Source organism: Poecile atricapillus, chromosome Z, assembly GCF_030490865.1.
Source record: "Poecile atricapillus isolate bPoeAtr1 chromosome Z, bPoeAtr1.hap1, whole genome shotgun sequence".
NCBI classification, from domain to species: Eukaryota; Metazoa; Chordata; class Aves; order Passeriformes; family Paridae; genus Poecile; species Poecile atricapillus.
Window position 1 is genome coordinate 23,778,668 of NC_081289.1, and position 23,423 is coordinate 23,802,090.

The window sequence follows — 23,423 nt, forward strand, 5'->3', positions numbered from 1 at the left end:
CAAAGACTTCATTTTTTATTTTTTTTTTTGGTGTTTTTTCCCCTAGACAAAACTAGTCCCATTCTTGCAAGATTTTCTTGTGGATAATGTTTTTCAGTGAATTGATCAGAATTGTTGCTCTCACCGGGATTCTATCTGGCAGGTCCACAACTTCCTCCATTTGTAATTCTGCCAACCATATGGGTTTGTCAAACATGCAGCAGTGTGACTATTTTTTAACTCATATTCTGGCTGAGATCCACTGTAATCCTTGCATTGCTTTGTCTAGGCTACTGACTAGCCTGGTCCATGCCATGGCTTAGGCACTTGGGGATGAGGAATTGCTACTGTATAATCAAATCACATACATCCCTCTGTGGATTTTATGCCTTATTTTTTGGTGGATCTTCCAATATGTACAAGGAAAGGCCCACCTCAGGCTGCATTCCTAAAGCAGAACATTTCACTACAACCATTACAAGCATCTCAAGGGGAAAGTAAGCAATCCCTAAATCCTGCACAGGCAGAAAGGTGGGCAGATAGTTTGGATGCCTATGGGATGAGGGCTGAAGCTATGCATGCACACAGAATTAGAGACTGCACTTCCTGATCCCCCCCTGTCTCTTCATGAGACATTTTTTCTTGGGCAGGCACCCTGCTCCCCACCTGTCCCCAGTACCAGGATTGCTCTCTGAGAGAAAAGAATGGACAGAGTCCATCTGTGATGTAAACACTGCTTTTTGGCTCTAAGAGCAGCTTCCACAAGTGCTCTCCACAAGTCCTGAAGCTAGGATGCATTCTCTGAGGCCCAAGACAATGCTGGTGCTGAAGGTCCATATGCCTTCACCTGTGTGAACACCTTTTGGTGCATCACCTCTGACAGCATTCAGAATTGTCTCTTGAGTTTTCATTTCAGAAGTTATGTGACTATCTGAAAATTTGAGGTTTAGAAAAGGCACATTTCTAAATATTTTGATCTCAGAAAATGGCTCAAAACCATGAACTCTAAACTTCCAAAATCCAATTAAAATAAAATAAAACAAAATAAAATAAAATAAAATAAAATAATAATAATAATAATAATAATAATAATAATAATAATAATAAAGATAGGATTTATTTAATAAAATTATCATTTTAGAGTAATTCTTGCTGGTTCTCCAGGTCCCTTTACTCATGGCTTCTAAAAGCTTGCATGTGGCAAGCTATGAGAACTTTGGTGCTGTTCTTGAACTGCTTTCTGGCATTCAGTTGGAAAAAACCCAAACCCTAAACATATAATGAATAAAAATTATACCGTTGTTTAACAAGAGGCTAGTTTTCCTTTCATCACACACAGACCTGTCAGACTCTACCTTTTGAAAGAACATTTTACACCACACATGAAAATACCTCTTTAGGGTAGGAAGTACAATGGAGCTGAAATTCATGATTTGTATTACAATTATCTTCTGTGACTGCCAAGTACAGCTTTTTTCCTGACAAGGCTGCCAATGGAGTCATAATCTATACCACAAGACTTTTCCAGAAGCATGTACATAGGAGTTCACTGAAAAATCATTCCCTGAAAATAAACTGAACAGTGGGAACAAATGAATGAGCTGTGGAAGAAAAATGTGTGTCAGACGGACAGACGGACCCACTTCGTCACAACAGGAAATGGTGGGAAGGAGATGGGTGGACAAACAACAGAAGTAAAAGTGTAGATGGATCTTTTGGCTTCATGACTCCCCTTTCACACTTTTCACCCCACTCTACCATCAGTTAGCCAATGCCAGGAAAGATGTCTGTGAACATATTAAAATTCCTCTGGGAAATATCATCAGGAAAGGTACCCTGAAGGAGGTGGACTCTCTCTAAGAGGTGCTGCTTGCTCTTGCCTGCTGTGTCTCTCATTGATCCATGCAGGGCACAGGACTGGAAATGCCCATGAAAGCCATAGGGTATAACCTCTTGCTACGCTTGGCACCATGTCATGAAACCCTTACTTGCCCCAAGGTATTTACTAGAAGCACTCGTGTCTCCTTTACTCTCTGTTACAGCAGGAGAAACAAACTCAACTCTTCCCATCTCTTCTCATAAGCCAGACATCCATGGCCATCCCACTGACCCTGCTCTGCACATCTCCTGCTCTGCAGACATCACTCTTCCAGACAGCTGTCAAGTGTCCCCCTCATCTGCCCCCCACCTGAGGGTCATGGTCTGTCTGATGGTTCTGTGGCTGTCCAGGTCTCAGCCCCATCTCTCTCGCCCTCCTCTGCTTGTCTGTGGGTGTGCTGGGGATATATGGCCACCAGGCATTCCCCTTGGGCATGCGGCATGTTCGATGCCCGAGGAGACCCTACACAAGGTATGTTGTGATCCAGATGGAAAACCCCAGAAATCCTTAGAGCACACAAGGTTTAGTTTCCTCTGGGACAGCACAGAGAGGGTGGAGAAGGAGGTGCTGAATCAGTTTCTCTCTAATGAAGGAAAACGTCTGACAGAGCATAAGGCCTATGGTATAATACCTCCTCTTCCTCAGTATACTGTCATTCCTAACGCCTCCTGTCCTCTGGCCAATGAAGAACCAAGGAGATAAAAGCAAAATCGTTTTTGTGAGAGACTAAAAGCAATGTGGTCCACTCCTGTGGCACTTAAAGATTGTTCTTTAAGTTCAACTTAGCCTTAGAGCCATTTACTCAAACTAATGCTTTTCATTTCTAAAATAACTTTTTTAGTATTTGTATTTCTAGAGAAAAGAACTGGAGATGCATACACTGCAGTTCTGAAAGCTAAAAATCACCAGGCAAGTAAAAGCAACAACGTGGATCAAAATCTAAGCAGCTTATTTTAGCATAAAATAGAGATATTATTTTTAGACTCAGCTGCTCTCTTAAAGCTTAGAGCTTTACCCACAAAACTTAAAGCATCAGGGTTTTAATCAGAATTGGTCAAATAGATTTTCACTTTTGGATCAGTGTTTCAATCAGTCTCATGAACAACTATCATTGCTACAGAAGTGGAAAAACACCCAAATAAGCAAAATGCAATCCAAATTGCCTCCACAGAAAAAGGGGCCATGACTCAGGAGAGTGCTTGGGCTGTCTTTACACCACCAAAGCCTTTCAACTCTCTCCCTGCAGCCAGCAGGAAGAAGGCAGTGGCACTGGTTGCCTGGTTTCACTAAATGGTGGACAATAATAAATCCTGCAGCCTTTAAAGAATATTATAAATATGGTTTCAGTGTTATACTGAAGATCAGAAGAGAAGAAACAAAGGAGGAAACAAAGTCAGGTGTCACGTTCATTTTGATGAATGACAGAAGAGTGGTGTACACACCACAGTGTCCCTGCCAGCTCTCTCCTCATCCACTGGTACCAGGTGATGCCCACAGTAACCTCTGTCTCTTCCTGGGGATAATGGATGTGGAGAACGAGGGCCTGGGGTTGCTATCAAGGTCATGCAATTCACACAGTGCTAAAGAACCAGAAAACCTTATTTGAGAGTCCATAAAACATATTTTCATACAAGCTAAAGACTTGCAGAAGCAGCTCCCTGAGCAGCAGGATGGTATTTAACAATCTCTTCCCTGTGTATTACCCAGTGTCTAACATGAACTGGATTCACCTCTTGCAGAAACAGTATCATGAAGCATCTGCCTGTTTCTCGAATTCAGCTGAAGTGAGCCAATGCATTCCACAGAGCTGGGTGTGGGGGACAGATAGAGCAGGGCAGCGTGATCACATATGCCCTGCATTCCTCAGAGGAGGGGGAGGCAGCCTGGAGAGCTGGTAGGGGTGTACAACCAGATTACCGCTGCTGAGAGATGGAGAGGCACTGCTGCTTTCAGCACTCCTGATCCATTGCAAATAATCATGTCGTGGCTTTCAAAAAGTATCACCTACTATCCTGTTCTGCTTCCCCCACAGACTGCTAAACTGGCTTGCTTAGAAAGAATTAAGACGTAACAGAGATGGATATGAAAGAGGAGGAGAAAAAGTTCAAACCAACTACTGAACATCCTGAAAGAATGGCAAAAGAGTTAGCATGGTAAGTAAAAATAAGGCAGTGGCTTTTTCCCAGTGTGGTTTTTCAAGAGTATTTAACATTTGGATATTTCCTTTCATTGCTTTCTGCCATTCAAACTTCTTTGTTATTTAGCTTTTCAGATCAAAAGTGGTTTTTTTCCTATGAAATCTAAAAAAAGTTCCTAAGGCAAACTGTATTTCTGGCTGAGTTAATAATGTGTGGTTATCTAAAACAGGATCAAATGGAAAAATGAAAAACTAAATGAACTTACTGAGCAGACCAAATGGCTCAAGAGGTGCCTAAGAGTCAAACTCTTAGGAGTTCTCCCTCTGATGAAGAATTTATTCAGAAGTGAACAGCCAGGTTAAGGCTTATGCACCATGGCACAGTGTGTGTGACATTCAGGGGAGAGTTATAGGAGTGAAGACTGGTAAGCTGGAGACTCACAGAGAAAGATGTGGATCATGAAGATGAACACAGTTACTCCCTTTTTTTTTTTTCTTCCCCTCTTTCATAAGAAAACTGTGGAAGAACATTCATTTTTCAGGCAGAGAGGGTCAGCATTCAACTTCAGGGGACCTGTTCCTACAAGACTTTAGGCTCCTGGACTGCTTGAGGAAGAGGTGAAGAAGTTAGGAAGGCTCCAAATAAATAGGGTAGGATGAATGAAAACTAAATAGCAAAAAATACTGAGTAAGTATACTGGATGGACAAAACAAGGGAACAAAAAGAGTCTGAAGAAAGCAGTGCCTCTCTCTTGACCTTAACAACGTGCAAGAGGGGCCTGGGGTCAGATTCAAGGGCTGCCCTTGACAATGCAGCTTCTGTGTTTCCCTGGAGAGACAGTGATCCAGATGGGAAAAGTCATCATCCCTTCTCCTTCTGAGAGATGCCTCCAAAGAAAAAGGGGCCATGGAGGAGTCAAGAGGAGCTCTCTGCCCACTAAATGGAGACTGGGCTGCCTGATCTGAGTGGCAGGGAGGGGAAAAGTGGAAATAGCCAGAATCCTTGTTTTCCATTCCTCAACTCTCCTACCCATTGGGGGCTTGATTCCCTTGGGCCGTGCTGCAGCCACTATGTGGGCATTTAATGAAAGGTGCAGGGGCCTGGCCATGGTCCTCACCAGTGAAATTGCATCGAGGTCTTTGCTTGGAGAAATTTGTTGTCTCATGTAGAGCATGGGTATTCAGCCTATGGGAAGGATTTCAGCAGGTAAACTGGGAAAGCCTCCCTACAAGAGTCTGGGGGAAATGTGATAAACTACCTTGTGATGGTGACAAGGGTTACAGCTTGATCCCCCAGCAGGGATCAGGAGTCCACTTCTGACCTTCTGCACTCACCCACCATTTGATGGCAATTCCTTTGTAAGGATCTCAAGTACAGTAACATTTGAGGAGAAGGATTATGAGGGGAAAGGCAGAGACTGGAAGTTTAGGAAAGAATTAACAGGCCATTTTGAAGAGTACCAGGTCTAGCTTTGAAGCTGAACCTGCTTTGAATGATGGAGAGGGTTGGATCAGCGGCTTGAAGGGAAAACCTAAATTATCTGATTTCATGCTTCAATGTGAGTAGCATGATTTTTAAATTTTTAAATTTTTCCTATTCTCTTTTAGGATAATTGCCAAGACAGTCAACAAAATAAAGACTTTGATAAGGTAATTCCAGGAAAAATTATTCTTGTTAATATCACCCAGACTGACAAGTGTGATATCAATAAAAAAGAAAAATCTGTCCCAGACACAGTTTGATCAGAACATGTATGCTCATGAACAGTCATAGACAACAGATCAGGACCACTTTGAAAAGAGGAGAAACAACTTTTCTCCTCTTGGGAAGCCATGGTCCTGAGAAAGTCTTCAAAACCACTGCATTAATAATCTGTACATGCACATGATGCAGAATCAATAGCCTCATAAAACCAGAAAATATCAGGTCATTCAAACAACATCCAGTGGTTTTCTTTATCCACCCAAATATATTTATAGTCCTGAGTATAAAGCAAACATATGATTTCTTCAGGATCACTATCTTATCTCTACATCTCTCTTCTTATGCCTGCTTTCAAGTTGGGTGCCTGCAGATGATGATTATCAATACTGATTTCTCTTTTGGCAACAGCGTCCAGTCCCAGACAACATGGGACTCTTTCTTGACAGACACTGCACCGACACAGAGAGCAGAGGACAGACCCAAACATGAAGAGGCTTCAAGTGAAATGAATGTCTGGTGCCAAGGCTAGCAGGGAAACAGAATGTGTCCAGTGACCAGTGGAGCACATAAAAGAACAGGCTGTGAACCCCACCACTGTTCCTGGGACAGATTACCTCTCCCTAGCTGTTTCCACATACATTCCTTAGAGAGAAATTCACTTGTCACTGACCTGTTCCACCCGGATTTCAAATTCTCCATTCACCTTCTTCCCCTGGAAATATTTGGCCCTGCAGAAGAAACAAGAGAGACAAACATGGTTAAATAAGATTTTTGGCTTTCGTTACATACTGTTTTGCTTCTGCATTTCCCTTTTTGCTGAAGAATTTCTATCCGGGTCACAGCATGTTTTTCTAATTCCTATCTTCTTTTAGCTTTCTGTTCTCCAGGAGAAACCTGCCAAGCCAGATGAAAACCACATTGGAAAGTTCCTTCAAGGCTTGTTACTTTTTCATTTAATTTTCAAACTGAAAACCAAATGTTCTCCTAATCTTTTCCAGGGAACAACTCTAATCAGTGATTCCTTGCTATATCTCATTTAATACTCAATCTTTATTCTGTAAAAGGAGAGCAACATATGGCACAGCATCAGGAACTTCTTCTGATGTTGAGCAAGGAGCTTTACCATCACAGCTGAAGTAGTTGTGAAGCCTGTTCCCATGCTCTCACACTCCAGAGCTGCTTTCCACTTCTGTTTCCTTATGCTATTGATTTAGGGAAGCTGTATCTGCATCTCTAGAGTGTCACTGATGAAGGATCTCTTCTCTTGAGCTGAAAACTGTGTTTGCTTTATGGTTGAACGCTCCTGTGAGAAGAACATACACCTTCCACCACCTGTGTTCCTATCTCCCCACTATGCAGACAACAAAGCACTTCTAGAAGGTTGCTCATGCAAGGGGAAGGCTGACAGTAGTGCTGGAGAAGAAAACAGAGGAAAAGAACAGGCAGTTTTAGCTTTTTATATTCATATTTGTGTATAATGCCCTTTACATTGATTGGTCAGTGGGGAAATTGCCAATATAAATTTCCCTGTGACTATTTCTCCCCAATTCTTCCTCTCACCAAACAAGCTTGACAGAAGAAAATATGAATTTATTTTGTCAGTCCTCCTCCCCTATAAACTTTCAGAAGGCCATGTAGGCTCCAAAGGGCTCCTCTATTTGGAAAGCACTGAAAACAGTTGAGCCCTGCAAGAGCCGTTTCCAGAGAAAAAGTAATTCTGGGCTCTGTTTCCAATTGGCAAAGACAGGACAGAATAAAGAAGTAAAGGAAAATGAGGGGAAGCTGGCTTTTCTCCCTATTTTATAGTATAAGCAAAAAAAAAAAAAAAACCTAAAAAAAGATGGCTCATATTTTTACTATTTGTTTCAATAAAAAAAGGAGAGACAGTAGGAAGGCAATTTTGCCCATGGCTGAAACACACCAGTTTATAGCTGAATGCTCCCCACCCTTAGAAATGTGACGTGTAAATGAAATGTTGCATTGTCATTCTGGCTCAAAATGAAATAGAAAATAATAGAAAAATACATATAAAATGTCAAAAGCTTTCTGTTTAATTCTAACAAGGACATCTGAATGCTGTATCACACTTCCCTTCCCAGACAGCCTATCCATCAGCATGGTGCAAATTAAGAGTCCTGCATAGGACAGGGACACTGTAGCAGCCAGGTGTAACCAAGACCAGGTGACTCGAACAACCCCTGTCTGTTTGGTATAAAAAGCAGATCTCTGGCCATTTTTCCTCTTTTTTTTTTTTTAATTTATGAGCATTGCATGAAAAAAACAACTCTGCAGACAAGCTAAGACATCATGCCTCTAACAATAAACAGGAACTGTAAATGCACTTAATAATTCCATTAAATTTCTGGAGGCATGGCTCAAGAGGGTCTGGCAACATTCCTCACTCCTAAACACTGGGGATATTGCTGGAACCAGTGACTTCTTAAAAGCTGCAATAAGCTTTCAGAGGGCTCACAGGAACTGGTCTGAAATTTGAGGCACACTATTCCTTGGTACAAGTTTGGTTTTATTCCCAGCATGCTCATAATATATATTCCTTACCCACATTTATGAAACACACTTCCTCCCTCTATGGCCCCTCCTTTTTGTTGACTAGCTGGTTTCAAACTCCTTGGTGCTGCTTTGCTTCAGCTTGTAAAGGAGCGCGATTGACCACAGTCCTCAGCCTGGTTCAGATGCAGCAAAGAGGCTGCCTGGTCCAGGAAATCAGCCTCCACAAGGTTACAAAATCATCTTTCTCCTCTCTGCAGTACAGGCTGGGCTTAAGGATGGTCACACAGAGGGTGCATCCAGCCTTGGGAGTTGTTGGAGTAGTGACAGGGACCTGAGTTTAGACACTGTGTGACCTCTCTGCCCTATCCCTCTTTCCACACTGGTTGTCTCATCCAACATCCCCAGAACTTTCCTTTAACAGTACAGTATATCACTTTCTTTCCAAGACGGCCCCCCAGAAGCTTAACCTGCTCTGTCTGTGAAGACTACAGGTGCTAAGCAATTTGCAGCCAAATATTTTGGTCCACCCATCATTTTGACACAGCCCAGGGTAAGAATAAATCATTTCTTACTGAAACATCTCTGAAATGGATGGAGTGTTGTTTTCAATTCTCACCTAGGGTTTTGGAAGCCTGGGGAAGTAGGGGCTATCACACTGAAATGAAAAATGGCATTAGCATCCTCTTGGAGCCCCTCAAATTTTAAGCAAGCTGAAATCATTGCTGATGCTGTGGAAGCATCATAGCTCTTGCAAGAGAGAGACTCTGTCTGAAATGGCTTGTGGCCCTTACAGTGGGCAAGAGAAAGGAAAGGAAGACCGTGTTGCTGTGGTGGGACTGCATGAGAAAGAGGGATCTTTCTGGCAATCTCATGGCTGTACAAGACATTTGTGGATGCTCTCTGCCCCAAAACCACCTGAGGAAGTCTCCTCCAGACCTCTGTCTAGGACCTGACTCCTGCAGTTACCTAGGCAGCTTGTAGTGTGGCAGAGAAGCTGTGCCCAGAAGATCAATCCAAAAACTTTCTGGGAACCTCGGAAGTGTCCCCACTCTCCTTCAGCATAGCCAGGTCCCAGTGATGAGAGGAGCAGCTCATGGCCCCAGGAGGGCTCGACGTCCCCAGCTGGGGACACTGGGCAAGCCACTTGCCACACAGACAGCCAGGCAGTCTGCAGCACTGACCACTGCTTGGCTGGCCACCCTTTATTTTAAAGCATGTCAGATGTTCAGCTCAGCAGAACACAGAGCTATAATTTGGCTAGGCAGGGTGCAGATGGGCTGGTGCGGCTGCTGTGATCTCAGTGAATTAGCATGTAAACATGTTTTGACTGAAGAAAACTGCGGGGCCATGCTCAAGAGCGGTTCCTGGGTGGGATCTACAGAGCTAGGCAACCATTGAAATGTGGCCCCATGGACTGGGAGGGAGGAAGCATCATGATAAACAGCCAAATGTCTGCCCTGGCTTGTAGGAAAGAAGCTTGCCTTGAACCCCTCTCTCTTTCTGAATAAGAAGCTGCATGCTTTGGAACGGACATATTTTCTGGGTGCAAAGGCATCAAACAAACCTAACTTTTGCTTTCTGCCTCAGCTCTGACATGATTACAGGGACAAAAGTAACCCAATGCCACTTCTTATGAAGTAATCTGGAAAGGATAGAAGTTTATTTTGCAGAGGCCCAGTCTGCCTCAATTACCATGGCTGGAGGAAGCATACACAACAATTTTCTATCAGATATGAAGTGTACTTTTAACAGCAGCAGGGAATAATAAAAGATCAATTCACCTCCCATTACCTACCTCAGGCTAATTCACAGATTTTCAGATCTTCCTAGGAGAGACCTCAGTGGAACTGCTATAGCAAATATTGGAATGCTGTCTTGGAAACTGGGAAGTCATTCTTCAGATGAACTAATAAGCCTGAGCCCAAATCCCCTGTGACGTGGGTGAACCCTGACTCACACCTGTGTCACTGTTCAACAGAGGCCTTGAGCTACAAACTCAAGAGCTGGCTAGTACCTTCAACCCAAAAATAGGCTCTCCTCACTGAGAGCATGAGAGAAGGACACTAGGATATTGAAATAGCAAATTCCTCCTAACCCTCTGACTGAGCTCATGCCTCTGGATCAAGACACAACAAGCAGAGAAAGCCAAGCCAAACTTTGCATGAAAACCACTTCTTATCTGGAGCAGGAAACAGCCTTTCCTATGCTGTAGAGGGGCCAGAGCAAAACACGGTGAAGAGAGAAATGCATGGGACTCTTGGGGAGACGTGGGTAACAGAGTGGGTGGAAGAAAGGAGAGAAATGGTAAGAAGAGACTCGAGTAAACAAACCAAAAGGCAATTTACCATGGGTAAATTCTGGAATTATCAAAATTATTTCCCTGGTATCACATTACACATATTTCTCTTGAGCCCTTGGGTAAATAAGGCATGTAAGTTCTTTCTGGATAATCCAGGAAAAGGCGAGGCTGAAGCCCCCTGGTTTGGGTGTGGGGGCACCTCGGGGAGGGTGGGGAGGTGGTGAGCCACTGTATAAAATCCCCGTGTCAAAGGGCCCGGGGGCCCAAGTGATGCACAAGGCACTCACTGTATGTCTGCATTGTCTCCTTCATAAAAGGGGCTGGGACTGGGAAAAAGGAGGCAGTTTCCAAGATACTGTCTAGCAGCTGCTGGAATGCCTCGACCCCCCCAGCCCCTACATGCTATAAGGGCAGCATGGAGGAGAAGGGAGAGATGCATTTCTGTCCCTTTTTTTTTTTTTTTTTCCCAAGAGTGAAAATAAGGAAGGTTTTCCTTTCAGGAGCCAGTTCTCAGCCGCTCCACCACTTTTCTCCACTTTAGAAATTCTCAGCCATACATAACAAGGAATTTTGAGATGGTCAACTCCTGACTGCCCAGGGCATAGGGATGGGGAAAAAAAACTCCATAAATGTTGAGGTCTGCAAACTGCTGGAGCTTTTGTCCACATCTACTTTGGCACCGAGGCCTTTATGCAGCGCTCAGCTGTGAGATGGACTGGTTGGTAATTCACATTTATTCTGCAAGAGTACCTTGGGGCAAGAGATAGGGGCATCAGAGTGGCAAATAAGTGTGATTGATGTGTGCTTTGGCACCTCAGAAAACAAGGTTTGAATTAAAAGTTAAATGGGCCAGAGGCAAGTGCAGAAAGAAAGAAAAGGTATTCACATTGCCACCTCCTGCTCATCACATACTGACAGGGAAGGACCAATGAATAAATCTCAGGTTTGTGGTGGGTCAAAAGGTAACCCTAAATACACTGATACTTCTCCAGGAGCTCCATAGAAGTTTCAGCTCCATCCCTGGGGCACAACAGTGCTGTGACCAGCCCTGTTCCTCCTTGGGGCAAGATCATCCTGCTCTTGATGCTGTCACCACCTGTCTTGCTGTGGCCACCAAAGGCAGAGCCAGCTCCACAGCGCTGCAGGTGTGTCCTCAGTGTCCTCGGTCGGGCTGTGGGAACAGATTTCTTTTGTTGCCTTCTGGGAAGAACCACAAAACCCAGCCCACTCTGATTACTGTAAAGCCACCCCCGAAACATTATTAGTTGTGGGATCACATCAAGGGAAGGAAGGCCTCACCCGAAGGGGGTTGTGCTGGGCTCTGATGGCAGTATGGGTTAGGGCTGTTTTGGATAAAGGAAGTCCTCCTGGTGAGGTCCTTGGTGAGATCTGAGGTCCCACCCTACAGGGCTGGGAGGATTTTCTTGGCTTGAATGCAGATGGAAAGGGAAGTTTTAGGGCAGCAAGGGAGAAGGGTTTTTAAAATCTTCTTTCGTGAGTCCTCCCTTTCAGAAGGCCTGTTTTCCGGGGAGACCTGGCTTGGCAAGCCACCGTCACTTTAGGGATCGCGGACACAACCATTCAGGCCGCTCGTTCTATTCAAGGAATTGTGGAGTCCCACACAATAGCGGCCTCCCAGCATCTTCCTGTGCCACCTCCTGCTCATCAAACAGGGGTAATCAAAGCCATCCCCCCACCAAGAGAAGAAGCACTAGTTAGTGCAGCGCTATTGCTTTTGGGCACAGCTTTTTGTGCTTCTCTGAGCTGTCAGAATAGGAAGGACACTTTGCTGTAGGTCTGGTCCCCCACCCAGGCTGTACTGTGGTCACATTCCTCCTGCCCACAAAGAGCTGGGGGTAGGAGGGTAGGGGGTGGAGGTGGGGTACTGCATTAAGCGCAACACGAGGCAGCAATTTGATTTTGTGTATTATCAAAATAGTGCATTGCTGGAATATTTCCACATTGCTAAATCTAAATAATATAGCCTGGAGCTGTTTGCAAGGGGTATAATTTTTTGTTGAGGATTTAGCAATATTTTTTTCCAGCTTACTTCAGTTCTTGAATTCGAGGAGCAGTAGGACTGGACTATCTTGAACCAGCCGTGGGACTTTCAGACAGAAGAAATCTGGATCACAAACCTTGAGAAATGTATCTGAGGGTTGGGTTTGTCGGAGGGTTTTTTTTTCTGATATGCACAGGACTAGGCAGGACATTCTGAGGTTAAATTCTATGCATTTATAGGAACTCTGGTAAAGTAATTAAGGACCCAGATTTGACTTGCATTAGCATAGTTATAACCTGGTGGGGAATGTTTTCCATATTCCTTGTGTCTATTTTTGTAATGATACTAATCCTTTACATTTCTGTATCACCTTTCATTTAGGGGGACTAGATCCCAAGATACTTTACATATGCAGGACAAAAATACAGACAGACATGACGGTGCTATACCTAAAACAGATTGGAAAGTGATGTGATAGATGCAATTTCTTGAAAACTTTTGACAGCCTTGCCTCCTTTTCACCTCTGTGTCTGTATGCTAGGGAATAGAGAAACTCTCCGTGCTGCTCCCAGGCATGCACATGTGCACAAACACACACACACACTCATTTGACGCAAACTTTCCTCCCCTTTCTGCTTTCCACTTCTCAAAAAGTGGAATTTGGCAAGAAGCATAGGAACAAAAATATTTGGTCCTGGGTAGACAAAGCTAAATGACAAAATATAAGGGCTTTCTAACCAGATATGTGAAAATGTGTATTTTATGTGTAAGTTTTTTCAAATTACTGCAGCATTGTTGCACAGAACTTGTGAAACCTTAAAAGTTCACCACATTGTAAAAAAAACCTTGTTCATAATAATCTGTTGTCAGTGACCAACACGTTAGATGATTTGGGACTTTCTTATCAGGAAATATAGACAAAAGTTTGCAATTCTACCAGCAAAGTCTCGAGTTCAAAGCTTAAATTCCAAAACTTCTCATTATGTTTAAATAAATTAGGAACAGAAATATTCCTCTTAATGGAAGCCTCAGTATATCACCTTTAGCCTTCTGAAAGCATGAAATGACTCATGACACTCATTGAATATTTTTAAAAGGAATTCCTTGAAAAAAACCCAGGATTTAGGAACTCCCATGTCACTAAAATTCAGTATTAGACTGTTATTATTTCACAATCAAATTTTAAGGCAAATGACATATTTAGGGCTCAATATTTTCATGTTACAAAAGCAAAAATAATTTTCTTATTAAAAGAAGTTGGTATTTTCCTTTGACCAGTGTAAGACAGTAATCCTGTAAAATCTATCCATAATTAGACCTGAATCATGATGTTATTGTTATACAAAGAACCATTTTAAATGTCTTAAGAGGATTTCATTCAGTATTAATCACAGTTTCTCTCTTCCATGATCTTAAAATTTTTGGAGACAGTATGTTCAGGCAGATTTGGCTGCGAATTAAAGGGGAGAAAAAAAAATGCAATTTTGTGTCTCCACTGTGACTTATTTTTTTGGTGAAGCATTTCACAATCCTCATGTGTGTAACTGCTGCACACAGGGCACGTGTATTTTGGGCAAAGCAGCAAACAGCACTGTGAGCTCTGGAAACAGCCTGAAATGTGGACAAAACGCACCAATTGCTTTAAAAAGCCAGATGAGCTGTTTAACAAATGTAACTTAGATATCCAGCAAATGCAACAAGAACAACTCTTTATGCTGTCTGGTCCAGAAAGCAATGCTTTTAGCATGTGTGGCTAATAGGAGCCTTAGCTGTGCTTGATCACTTCCCCCATAAGCTGTTTAAACATGAGGCATTAGGCTGGAAAGCTGAGCACTTTCACAGAGGATGGGGGTTAATAATTCACAGTGCAAAATCCTGTTTGATCTGCTGAGAAATTCAATCCAGCTAGAGCACAATTTTGCTTAATAGCATGGTGGGCGAGGAGGTTGCCAGAGGTGGGATGCTTCCCTCCTGGCTGAGGTCAGGCTGCTGGAGCTGGCCCATGTGCCACCACCTGTGGTCTGCTGTCCCCCTTCCTCATGGTCCTGCTCCCGTTTGCTGCGTGTCCAACACACACACCTGTACTCATGTCTGAGCTCCTTCTTCTCTGGCAGCTGCTGTAGGTGAGTAGTGGATGTGTTTTTGGAAGTCTCCCAAGGCACAGATACTCCCAGCCAACCAGAAGGAGCCTCATTCTCCAGGTGGAGGCTCCCCAGCTGAGAATTGTGCCAATAATGACAGAAGCCAAGCTTTTCCCTGGTGTGTTGATGCACAGGCAGATTCACTGCTGTGCATGCCTCTGAAGGCTGCCTGTCAAAGCCAAGGGCACAAGGGAGCTGTATAGGTAGGATTTTCCTCTCGGGCACATCCTACACATGGCAATTCACTGCCTGCTTCCCTGCAAGGTCTAGAGCTGCGTCTTAGAGGAGAATGGAAAATTTGTCAAAATGTTGCCACTTTAACAGAAAGCTGGGTGAGTTCCCTTGTTCTTAATAGAATGTACCTTTCTTTTACTGCTCCTAATGAAGAAAGCAGCTGATCATATTTTGTGGGACTCACATTGTTTTTATAGTACTTTGCCTAAGGAATAAACCAGAGCATATTGCATGCCAAGAACGGCAAGGATTTTATGGTGGAAGACAGGCCATGGATTCCCATGGATGCTCTTTCTTTCCTTCAGACTTCTGAGAGAAATTTAGTGCTATACTGTGCCGTCAAAGACATAGTAGGTCCTCAAAAATAGAAAGGATTGTCATCTGTCACTTTAAAGTGCATTCAACATGCACTTGCCTGTTTGGGTTGTTAAAGCATTTCATCGAGCCCTTGTGCAACACCTCATCCTAACCCACAACTGCAGCCTTTGCTGTAATACAAACAGCGATGATAAATTAATGTCTGGCTTGGCAATATTGCTACAGTCTCCAATTCTGAAAAAGTGTTTTCATTTAGAGAAGAGAAATCAAATGGCAGATTCCACTGTCTCTCACCCTTCCTGTCCATGAACAAGCTGGTCCTTGTTGTAAACACTGTGTAACTTGCTCTCAGACGGAGGAGGCACTGTGGAAGCCCCCCACCCTTGAAATAAGGGCAGCACATCAGTAGTTATTTCTTGGGGATTTTTTTAGTTAGCTATTTCAAAAGGAGAAGGAAAGAGTTCCTTGAAAACTGAACACAAAGGTTTCACAAAGTAGAAAGACCAGAGCAGGCAGAGGCAAAATGAATTACAAACATAATGCTCCTTCCAACCCAGAATCACCAGCACAGAAGTAACAATGTGCTGTTGTTCACCTTCCAAAGTCTGGGACTGTTTCCATACATGATGCAGAGTCGATAGTCAGAATCCCTGGATAATCAGCTTTGTCAGCTGGGCTCTCACAAGGCAAGCACTGCTTCCTGAGGCTGCTCAGCCTGAACTCACACAACACCCTGGCTGAGACCAAGAAGGTGACTGCCACTGCTCAGAAGTACCTTACCAAAGATAGACATCCACAAAGCCATGGCTCTTCAGTGCTGCTCTCAAGGGCTCACTGAGTTTCCTGGAGACACAAAAATCCACCAGGAGGAAGCACTTGTGGCCCACTGGAGTGGTTGCATTGGTATGTTCTCTCAGAAAGGACCAGCCTCTCAGCAGTGGAAGTTTCCAGGCATGTATTTCTGTCCAAGCTATAAAGAGCCATGGCTCTTTGGCAGGCAAGGGTTAGTAATGTTCTTTCCTTGTTTTTTCATATCATACATACATCAGGGTTTGATCGTGAATTCATACACTAATTTTGTTGGGTGTCCTCACAGCCTTAGAGAAAGTAAAGGCAGGGAGTCTTTGCAAGCAGCATTTGATACCTGCACACTTGTGGGTTGAGTCAGAGAGCTGGGATAAATGAAAGGGGTATCTCATCATTCCTAGAAACTGCTAAGTTATAGACAGCAGAGGGATAGCCAAGACAGCAGGATGCAAGAAGTGCTTACAGGAGTGGAGGAGTGAGGACAGCATGGGTAGCCTTGTTTAAAGGAAGGTACACTTCCTTTTTATATATCCCAGCTGCTGCTGCCTCAGCAAGCTCAGCTCACAGACCACAAGTCTGCATGACAGAACAGCAGCTGGGAGATATAAAGACAGGGATTCAAATGAAGTGTGTGTATTTTAAAATATGAAAACACTGCAGCAGGGTCCAACCCCTCCTTGTCGTTTGCCTTGCCCTGACTACTTCCAGCACCATTAATCTCAAGGAAAAACTAGACTGGCCTTTGAGCCAGGGCTTTCCTCTCTGATTACAGCATTTGGACTACACAGCGCTGGGTAAGCCCCAGATGCTGGAGCTGTGCATCAAAAGCACTCCCATTCCCAGACGGAGGATGCTGTGTTAAGGGACTGCCACCTGGCAGCATGTCCAAGGAACTGCAGAAACACTGCAGAGAGAGGTTAGTGAGCATCAGCCTGCAGGAGACTTGTGGTGCACCCAGGAAAGAGAGACCAGGTCTGGTTGAGCCAGACCGGTGTTGCCGATTGATGGAACCGGCGTTGAGGGGCTGCTACTGTGATGAAAGGCTCTAGGGCAGGGAAACATTCATGGTGACCCTTATCAGGGACTTTCCCACTCTCTTAAGAAGTTGTTCTTCCTTTGAGAAAAATCTCACTGTTTTTCCTCTCTTCAAGTTGGCTGAAGATGCCTGACCTAGTTGTATTAAGTCATGGTCTCATTTAGGTAAGAGCTAAGCTTTTGATTTGTGAAGAGACACCTAAAAAGGTAGGTCTCACCTTGTCCCCACTCTTCTAGTTAAACAGAGAAGACCAAAGGTGACAACTGTACTAAAGAGTGGCGTGGGATGAACAGAAAAATAAAATAATCTCCCTTGACCAAGACCAAATAACCCAAATTCTTTCATTTTGAAGTCTTCATTATTGTCCCCTTACCTGGGCTACTCTTTCCTTCTTTTGTCTTGCAACAAGGTGGCAGATGAAACAAGATCATCTTCCCAATACATTCTGTGGATTTTTCCCCCAGAAAGCTTTCTAAAGGAAAAGCTCTTAGAAAGCTTTTTTTTGCCTACAGCTTTCTAAACAGCTGACTTTGAGTAGGAGCATACAAAAGGCAGTAAGTAATTTCTCTAACATTTCAGAAGACTTAAATTTGAACACTTTGGAAAGTGTACTGTGCTACCCAATATCATAGGAAACAAACTTCCAAACTTTTGTTTATAAAGAGACCTGCATGAATAAGATAAATTTGAGGCTTAGCTGAGCCTGAGATCCTTTTGCCAATAGTTGTTGCTATGCTTAGCAGGTGAAGGGCCCTTGACAGGTAGTATGAAGTTTGGTTTTCATAATTTTTGTATAAATTTGCATACAGAGAAAAGCTCAAGAGATGGAGAGCTGGAGAGATTGAGTCACTTTTAATTTTTAGAGTCAACCCAGTGGATTAAGGTCCAGAGCCACATTGTTAACACACCTTCAGCTATGACCTCTTAAGATCATTGCTAGATATGACAGCTTGGCTAAGCCTGCTGAGCCAAGAGCACCCTATATGTGTTCACACATTAAGGCTATGAAGAGGTTGGTCAATGAATACCAAATGAACATTTTTTACCAAGGAAGTTATGAAAAATCCCACTCTGCCATTTGCACAAGTTGTCTGACAGACACCAACCTGGGGCTAGAGCTGGTGATCCAGATGTGAAAGCATCCGTGCAGCCCCTGCAGATTATCCATAATTCCCAGATCCATGAGAATATGGAGCTGAAATCAGTGGGGGATCACACATGACTTACCAGTCCGTGTGCGCATCATCGATCACCAGGAGGATCTTGGGTTTCTGTGCCACGGGCGGTGTGGGGCCGGCCGAGTGATCCATCAGTCCCGCGGCCGCTTGCGTGGTTTGCTTCATGGCGCTGGAGATGGAGCTGAAGATGCTGCTGCCGGCAGAGGAGGAGTGCGAGGGCTGGGGTGGCTGCAGGTGCTTTCTCTCCGTGGCAGGAGAAACCGGGGAGCTCGTGGAGCTGTCGGGGCGCTGCAAGTCCATCATGTAGCCATTGGGCAGATTTGCCACGAAACTACTGTCTGAGAGACGCCGCCGGAGGAAATTCATTGCTGCAGCGTTGGGGGGAAACTTCCTCAGCAAGAGCAAGGCTGAACCGTGCTGTTACCAGTCCTGGAGGATGTCTCTGTGTCCGTGTCTCCTTAAAGTCCAGGCAGGCAGGCTTTACCCCTTGAAATCGTGCTGGAGATATATGTCTAATTTTGTCAGCTATATTTGCTTTCTCTCCTGTGGGAAGAGAATCAAAGACGTATATGTGAGATACATACTGCGAGACAGAGATAAATAACCCCCTTCTGGTTTCTTAGACAGGTACCTTCAACAAGAGGTACAATCAACAAGAGAAGAAAAGACTGCTGGTTGCTATGCAGTATTCCACACTGCTACAGTCAAACAGGACAAAATATGTGTCACGATTCTCATCCCCAAATGTTTTCTGGTCAGTACAGACCAGCCTGCCCTAGCTTAGGGGCTAACAATTCTATCACTGTGGAGAAAGAAAAAATTACTCAGATAAATGTAAATTTTAAAAAGAGAGGCACCTTATTTCTGGTATCTTGTGTGTTAAAAATTACAGAATAACTAGCAAATAATCCAAATGGATATAAGTTGTATCATCTCTGGTAGGCTTGTGAGCAAGGTTCTGAATGAAAGGAACAAATGTCTGAAATTCAAATAGGATATAAACAACAAATGGCAGAAAAATTCCCACACACATTTTGATCAAATTCAGTGACAGAAATTACTCTTTTCTGCCCCTCCTCCTCTCTGCACTCAGACTCTAAGCCAGGTGCTCACTGGTAGTTGGTTGGTAGATATTAGCAGGCTATCTGATTTTAGAAATTCACTTGTAGGAACTTTGCAGGTATTCAAAACTAGAAACTTGGTTGTCTAATCTTCACATAATCTTCACAGTTTTTTCCTCTCTTGTTGGTGTTTTTGGTTTGTTTGGTTTTTTGTTTGTTTTGTTTTGATTAGAATTTATTCTGCTCAGCTCTTTAAGTGAGAAAATGAACACAGTGAAATGTGGGTTTTTGACTCTTCTCCCTCAACCATGGTATAACGTTGTTTTTACTCAGAGTACTAAGTATTTTGGTAATTAAATAATCTCACAGTTTAAAAAAAAAAAAACACCTCTAAGCACATTCCAGAAGACAGACTTCCACAGTAATTTCCCAAGGAATTTTTATTTGCTAAAACAGCCTTTGAGTCTTGGTTGGTGAGATTTAGGGGAAAAACAAAAGAAAATTATTACTGGTAAAATACATGCATTTTTCAAGACAAACATATTTCCAGAAAAAAAAAAAAAAAGAGTTATCCCACACATCAAGTGAGATGAGTCTCATGCATCGTGATATCATTGTTTAAATTATGCCTAACCCCCTTCAAGTCTCTTTGAATGACCCCCTACAAATACTGGAGCTGCTTGCCTTCACCTGGTTTGGTCTCCCTTACTGCTCACCCTCTTGTGCCAAACTCTGATTGCCTCCTGATGGCAGAAAATTGTCTTTTCCCAGTTGTCCAAGAGAATTAATTGCCAATCTCCCTCCTGGAGCTGTGGGTGTGAGCTCATGGAGCAACCAAACAGCTTTCTTAAAATAAGCTCTCATTTATTTTCACCTATAGGGATTTACAAAGATTTACAGACAAAGGAGTCAGACCTGTCCACGTCTGTATCTCTTGTAGCCCCCAAACACTTCAAGAGGCTCAGATGAGCCTACCTGGAAGTCAGCAAGCTACAAAGATCCCCTTGGCATGTCCCCAAATCTCGTCTATCATCACCCCGACTCCACGGGCACAGGATCCATCCGGAGCAGAAGGCTCCCTGCTGCTGACATTGGCTTATTAAAGTTATTTTTCTTTTGCTTTCTAAGCCCTGGCAGTGCAAGTCCTCTGACTTTGCTGGAGCCTGGAGGTGGTCTTTTCCCAGGGAATGGCTCAGGAAATCTTTAATGACTTCCTGCCACGTTCACAGTCGATAATGTATCTCGGGGTATTGTGCTGACTTCCCGCCTGGTCCTGGTGCACCCGGTGACTGCACAACATCAGCAGACACACTCCAGGGAGCACTTTAGCAGCACTGGCTGGTTCTGCAGCAATTGTTCAAAAAAGCAGGTAGTGGAGAGTACCCATGAATTGTGAGCTAGCTACTCACCTCACATATACACCCACACAACACTTGTCCTACTGCAGGAATGGTGAGTGCCAGCACAGAGCCATCCACTGTTACCTGTCCACGATGACCTGGGCAGCACAACCTACAAAGGCTTTGAGGGATTTATATACCACAGACTGGGTAAAAATGTGCTGTGCTGTCCTCTGCTCACGAACCTGTGTTTTCTCCTTGCGTAACACCAGTAAGAAAAATCCCCTCCCTTGAGTGACAATAAGGAGTAGGTGCAGTCCTGGTTAAAGAGAAGCATCCCAGAGATGTCTATTGTCAGAAGGGGTCCAAATGAGTATCCCATTACTGTGTACAGCTATTAGACATGTTCTTTTCTAGGGCCTTGGTGTTAACTGACAAGATGTGGGGCATAAATTTGATACTGGTCTTGGGAGAAGCGCCTGCAGCACAAGATACCTTTCATGCTCTTTGCACGACTTGCACAACCTCAGAGCTGCTGGTTCCTGCTGTGGCAGCTCCCAGCCACGGGAGAGAACCTGCCCCCAGCCACACAGGCTGGACAAGGCTCTTGTCAAAAGCCAGTATCCCTGGGAGAGGGTCCATAAGGACTTGAATTTTTGTGAAGGTGCTTCTTCCCCACTGTCAGGTGTTTGCACAGCTGTTTCTTCTCCTGAGAGATTTGCGCTCTCCAAATGAACATGGGTAACTTGCAAAGCATCAGCAAGTAAATAAATGGGCAAATGTCTCTGCTGGGCCCTGCAGTGAGGGAAGAACAGCATGGAGGCTCATGACCTAGGGTGTCCCAAGGCTGGGTAAGGCCAGAGTATTCCATGATGTGTATGGAAGGCACAGAGTTTTCCTCCGCAATGGGGCTTCTCAAACTGTGCCCAGTGCTCACACTAAACAGTTTGTCATACCTAGTGCAAGGCCATGACCACTCTCCTCCTGGACCCTTTTAAACAAGAATATTTGCAGTGACCTTTTTTTTTTTTGTCCACCAGGGGTTTCATAGTGGGAGATGTTGCCCAGGAGATGCTGGAAGCTGGCAAAATTCTCTTGTCTAGAGAGTTTGGGACATTGTACTTAGTCTGGCCTTTCCCTCTGCTGGTTGGCACAGGCTCCACTATCTGCTAAGACTGGGCTGCATGCCGTTGGCTTGGGGAGGAAGGAGAGGAAGCCTAAGCCCTGATGTCACAGGGAAATATCTCTCTGGCAAAGCATACAGAGGTTAAATCAAACAAGATGACTGCTGCAGCAGTGAGCAGTGCCTGGCTCTACTCTGGGGTTTCTGTCAGGTACCTCGACTCTGGGCATCTCAGAGTGATGGCACAGACTGTCCTCTCATTACATACATTTTTCTAATGAGCTGGACAAGGTAATTAAAATAGATTTTTTTTTTTTTAAATGAAGTTATTGGTGGCTTCCCTGTATCAATTTGTCAATTGCCATTAGTGCCACACAGAGGAGATCTTCTCTGCAATGGGAGCAGTGCAAACTGCCAGGAGGTTTTCTGCCAGCAGTTCACACTGCTTTGATTACTGGAAAACCTCATAGTCTGCTTTTGCATCACTCACACTTACTGTTATTTAGCTTTCAAGTGGCATTTTCATACAGGCACAGGCTGAGCAGGTTAGGACCTCATTTTCCTACTGCTTGCAACTCTCTGTGGACTTCCTGAGGGCTCAGCCTGTCAAGCCAAATCTGGCTCTGTAGCTCCCAGCAGCACAGCATCCATCCAGTGCACATATAGACCTTACTCTGGCAAGTGAGCAGGGCTGCAATTTTAACAAATGCAGGAGCCTACAGCTCTATCAGAAGCAAGACTGATCTACTGAGTGTTTTTTTGTCACTCCAGAGCCACAGGCAGGAGAGATGCTGGCTCTACACCATCAAGTTGTACATTCCCTGTGAACACCAGTCTTCCTATGGCTCACACGGAGACACATCACCTACTTAATGCTGTGCCAGGCACAAACTTGCCTGCAGGAAGGGAGCTCCCTGCACAGCTGGAAATACAGCCCATGGGCTGCTTCCAGACAGAAACAGTTCCTGAGGAGTTCCTCAAGTTGCAAGACAAGCAGCTGCTTCTCACCAAGTAGGAGTCATCTGCTGCTGAGTAAAACACCTGCTCCTGAAAGATGCTGGGAAAACAGCATCTGGGCCATGGAGCTGCAGGCTGGGGATCTGGTCTGTACTTCAGGGTGGGGAAATAGTAACCAAGGAACAGGAGAATGAGTGAGTCCTGAGGAAAAAGAGCAGGCAATAGAGACGGGGAGAGGAGCAGGAGGAGGGAGAACCATCAGGGAATCAAGAGGGAGCAATGTGTGCAATTAAATGAGGCAAGAAGAAGGTCCATTAGAGCTGACCTTGAAAACAGCAGCCAGACTGGCACTGTCAGCCCCTCACTAACATGCAGTTAAAATTCCTGGCTGATATTTTTGGAAGAGCAAGGGAGGATATGCAATCTACTCACTTAGCACACTGACAGCAGCCAAGCACCTACCTGCTTTCTCTCAAGGATATACTCCATGGAGATGCAAGTTATCTCAGAAAACCTGTTGACATGTGTTAGAAAACAAGAACAACATGTTCACTTAAACCTCTAGTTGGGTTATTTTCTGATGCACAGTAGTGTCTGGAGGGAACCCAGCTCATCTGGCTGATAGCTGTTACCCAGGTTTAGATTTCCCCTGAGCTTGTTATCTCATGCTGTCAGGTAATGAACTGACACAACCACACCAACCTGCATCTGATTAC

The 23,423-nt window shown here is 44.2% G+C and overlaps 1 protein-coding gene across 2 annotated transcripts in view; it reads right to left on the reverse strand.

The window, feature by feature from the left end:
- Positions 1 to 18,592, reverse strand: part of LOC131593057 (synapsin-3-like) — a 164,486-nt gene extending 145,894 nt beyond the window's left edge. For both annotated transcript variants that reach the window (XM_058865246.1, XM_058865248.1), the window contains exons 1-2: positions 18,276 to 18,592; positions 6,371 to 6,428 (exon numbers count right to left, since the gene is read on the reverse strand). In XM_058865246.1, the coding sequence (XP_058721229.1) occupies positions 6,371 to 6,428; positions 18,276 to 18,592 (375 nt within the window). The remainder of the gene's footprint in view (positions 1 to 6,370; positions 6,429 to 18,275) is intronic.
- Between the last annotated feature and the right edge of the window lie 4,831 nt (positions 18,593 to 23,423).